This window comes from Cyprinodon variegatus, unplaced genomic scaffold (assembly GCF_000732505.1).
Source record: "Cyprinodon variegatus isolate N-32 unplaced genomic scaffold, C_variegatus-1.0 Scaffold249, whole genome shotgun sequence".
Classification (NCBI taxonomy): Eukaryota; Metazoa; Chordata; class Actinopteri; order Cyprinodontiformes; family Cyprinodontidae; genus Cyprinodon; species Cyprinodon variegatus.
In genome coordinates this window covers 680,732-685,107 of record NW_015150702.1, presented here as the reverse complement: position 1 = coordinate 685,107, position 4,376 = coordinate 680,732, and the positions used below count along the sequence as shown (strand labels likewise).

The 4,376-nt window shown below is 36.2% G+C and overlaps 1 protein-coding gene across 1 annotated transcript in view; it reads right to left on the bottom strand.

The window, feature by feature from the left end:
• The window catches only part of hephl1 (hephaestin like 1), a 26,203-nt gene extending 22,752 nt beyond the window's left edge, over positions 1 to 3,451 (bottom strand). The window contains exon 1 of the mRNA XM_015382111.1: positions 3,207 to 3,451. Within this exon, the coding sequence (XP_015237597.1) occupies positions 3,207 to 3,370 (164 nt within the window). The 5' untranslated portion in view covers positions 3,371 to 3,451. The remainder of the gene's footprint in view (positions 1 to 3,206) is intronic.
• Between the last annotated feature and the right edge of the window lie 925 nt (positions 3,452 to 4,376).

Below are 4,376 nucleotides of genomic sequence, written 5' to 3'. Positions count from 1 at the left end.
TGATACCTGGCCTTAATTATTAATGTCGTTCACCTGCTTTATTCTGCCTGGATCTCATCTCATCGGCTCAGCCCAGTATGTTTCATTTATTTGTGTTAGTTTCAAGGTTTTTATTGTCGTTGCCGTTGGCCAGTGAATTGAGAGGGCTTTAGTGTTGGTCCTGTCTTCTGATCATGTCCTGGTCCTTCTCCACAGAGCCCTTAGGGTTTTGGCTCAGAACGCATGGAAGGTCCGTTTTATTCCCATAAGCCTGGCTCCTAGTGGGAGGCCAATTTTAAGTTCTGCAGAAGTCCTGGTACCATGTCTTGTCTCTGTCCCTTAACCACTGAAGCTGTCTGTTCTGCATCTAAGCCTGCCTGTCTGCACACCACCCCAGTTCTAAATTCCTTACACTGGCTTCCTCTTTGTTAGAGAAAATACTTTGAAAGACTTCTGAGAGTCTATAAATCACTGAATTGCTTAGCAAAACAATCCACTGCAGACTTGTGCACCAGCTGCCAAGATCTCTCATGACTTCTTGCTGAAGTCTATGCAATATACCCAGAACCAGAACCAAACATGGAGAAGCAGCATGTATTTCTTATGCTGGACAAATTTGGCATAAACTACCACAAGTCAGGGAATGTGGTGAAATTGTAATTTGCTATAAATTGAGATGAAAAATGTATTTGTTTAGAATGGTCTTTGATATCTAAACATTATTTGTCATGTTTGTTGTCCTACATCTTTTCATTTTATTAGTAATCATTTTATGATTCATTTTTATCATCATATTATTTCAAAAACAAATGTATTCTTTTTAATTACTCATGTTCTTACATTATTTAATTAGATTTAGGCCATTGCACTGTATATTTTTCTCTGTGTGTTTCATTTTTTTTCTTTTCTTTGTTTATGTACAGAACTTGTTTAACCACTGAACTGTGATATTAAATAAACCTGCCTTAACTTGCCCTGATGTTACTGGATTAAAGTAAAGAGCGCTAACATTCTTCCAACATGGATAAGAAAGACTCACTATCAGCTATTACAGATACTGGATGGCAGCTGCAGCACCATCAGCCTGCCAGGGTTTCAACCTAGTTGCATGTGTATGGAGAGCCATTTCATTCAAAATATTGAAAAAAACAGAATTATATTGATATCAACCATTTTGTTACAAATAGGCTACCGGATTAAAGAAATAATAATAAAGCAATATATTGATTTAGAAATAAATGTTTAGATTATTTGTGTTTCCTTTACTTGTTTTTGCTAGATGTATTCATTTATTTATAATTTATTTTATTCAGAATTTATTCAATCTATAAAGTGAATAAAATAAAAAATAAATAAATAATCCTCAGATTGGATTTAATTATGTCACATTTTTATTCAGTGAAGCTAATTTATATACTATCTGGACTTTTTTGTCAACCCTGTCTTAATTATAGGTTTCTTTTTTTAGAGTCTTTTTATGTTATGTTGTTATGTACAAATAAAGGAGTTGAGTTTTCATTCTGGTCTTGTATTCAACTCAAGTTGTAGTTCAACTCAGTTATATAAATGAAGAAGTAATTAATTTACTATTAACAGTTTTTATTTTTTTATGAAACAGTCTTCCATAGAGGCAGGGAAACAGTGTTACAAACTGTGTCACCCTTCAGTCCAGTTTTTTTTTTTCCTCTGAAATTACTCTGTTGCAACATATGAAATGCTTCACAATTTAGAGTAAAATGTTCAAGCTGTTTTGTGCCTGGTGTAAACAGAAGTGTAGGTAGAACATTTTTATAAGGGTGGCCAGGCACTAACCAATATACCGTACACTGAGCAGTGGCCAAAAGTGGATAAGCACCAGAACCTCAGGGTCAATCAACACAGTTCCAACAGGAACAAGCACAATGTCCACATTTCTAAATAAAGACAAACTATTGTTTCCTACAGTCTTTGCTAAAAATAGATGCATATATTTAAACATCCATCTAGATAAAAGCTATATTGGAAAAAATTCTTTGAGGTTTGAGTTCTGGAGCGAACATCTTTTCCATCGTCATTACTTACCTACTTTTATCAATATCATTCTACATTAAATTGATTTTTACAAGTACTAATATCTACATAAATTGATAATTTAATAGTTTTTTTTATTAAAATTGCTATTTACAGTATCTTTGATTTCACTGAAGACTCTTAGATGACTTGCAGTGACACAACATTTTCTCTTCACGGCATATAACACAAAATCTAGTTCTGAAAGAGCATGAATTCTGTACTAATCATCTGTAATGTTGGTATATTGATGTGCATAATTAACCACAGTTTTTTTTTATTGTCAAGTAATTGTTAATATATATAAAATTAAAATGTTTTGAATATTCTACTTGAGAGAAAAAAATGGTAGGGGTGGCGACAGATTGGCTAAAGGCTGATTTATACTTTGAAACTAGGTCGTCTGTGTAGGAGTCGCAGTGAACAAAAAGACGCCCCTTCTGCAGACTCTCCCAAATTGTAGGTGACCGCAGACAGTGCCACAGACAGGAGGCCGGCTTGTTTTGTTTTCATGACCGCAATTGCGAAAACGACCAGTGGAGATGGACCAGCTAGAAGAGCGAGGTGCGCAAGAACGCTGGGACCCTTTTTCCACCCGGATCCTTGCTCTTTTTCACCCTCATGTCAGACAAACTTGCCCCCACTTCCTCACCACCTCGGCCGTATCTAGACCCAAAATTAATTGAACATAAAACAAAAATCAAGCTCACGGCGAGACACTGCTGAGGGGCCTGGTTATACTCCTGCAGCAGTGTTGCGCAGTGAGATTGACGCAGACATTTAGCCCATAAGGGCGACCATGGCCACCCCTGGCCCCCCATCTAGCTCCGCCCCTGGTTGTAAAAAAACGCGTAGATCCTAGGCTGCCCCATCAGCTGATGATACAGTTACTTTACGCGCAGTCATGTCTGTTCAGCGGTCTAAACTATGACAACCCTTTATAAATTGTTCTAATTACGAACAAATGTTGTTTTAGATCTAAACATGTTAGATCTAACATCCTCTTTCTAATTTCCTGCTTTGTTTATTAGATCATAAGGACTCCGCAACACCTCGTGGGTTGGGACGCGATCGATCAAATGAATGGGGAGGTTGAGGCTCGGAGATAAACATTGAAATACTTTTCTTTCTAACGAATTATGAAGTTTAACAAAATAGAAATAAAGACAGCTACTTACTCGTCCTCTACGATGGGTTTGCCGTTCAGTAGGTTTTTTCCACTAGGTGCGTAAGACCAGTCTTCTTCAATGATCCCAATGTAGTAAACTCTCTGCGTCCCTTCTGCGCCAAGCTGGAGAGCAAACAACAAATAGCTCAACAAGAGCCAAATACTCCCAGCCATGTTTCCTCTGAAGCTCCAGCACCCAGCAGTTCCGAGAAACAAGTGAAACCTTCTGCAGAGTAACTGAAAGTGCGTCCTGCGTGCAGCACTTATGAAACCCTGCATATCAAAACAGATAGCTCATTCAGGAAAGTGACCGCCTCCTGTGGGACCAGATGGGCAGGCATAACAAACCCCTTTTGCTGTCAAGTTAGTTATATTTAAATTAATCTAAGGGAAATTTAAGATTTAAGACAGTTATGCCAATATTTTGGATTTCTCATTGCAAATCCAAAATCGAAGGTATCCATTAGAACTGAAGGACTAAAGTGAAATTTGTTTAGAATGGTCTTTGATATGTAAACATTATTAGTCATGTTTGTTGTCCAACATATTTTCATTTTATTATTAATCATTTTATGATTCATTTTTATCATCATATTATTTCAATACCAATTGTATTCTTTTTAATTACTCATGTTCTTACTATATTTAATTAGATTTAGGCCATTGCACTGTATACTCTTCTCTGTGTGTTTCATTTTTCTTTCTTTGTTTATGTACAGAACTTGAATTGTATAACCACTGAACTGTGCTATTAAATAAACCTGCCTTAACTTGCCCTTATGTTACTGGATTAAAGTAAAGAGCGCTAACATTCTTATAACATAGATAACGAAGACTCACTATCAGCTATTACAGCTACTTGATGTCAGCAGCTGCCATGTGTTATTAATGTGTTACTAATACATGTGTTACTGAACCTTTAATAGTATAAAAAACTCTTAATCTCTTAATTCTTCTTTTGCAAATACTTTGGCTCTGTTGAGTTGTTATATTGAAATCATGGCAAATATTCTTAATTAAATCTATTCAAACATGTGCTGGTTCATTTTATCTCTTGATACATTTGGGAGGATTGCTTGCTGAAAGGTGAACCATTTCAGTCTTAAAAGTTTTGCAGCCTCCAGAAGGTATTCCTCCAAGTTTCCCCACAGCATTATGTTTTAAGTTTTTCATAATAAAT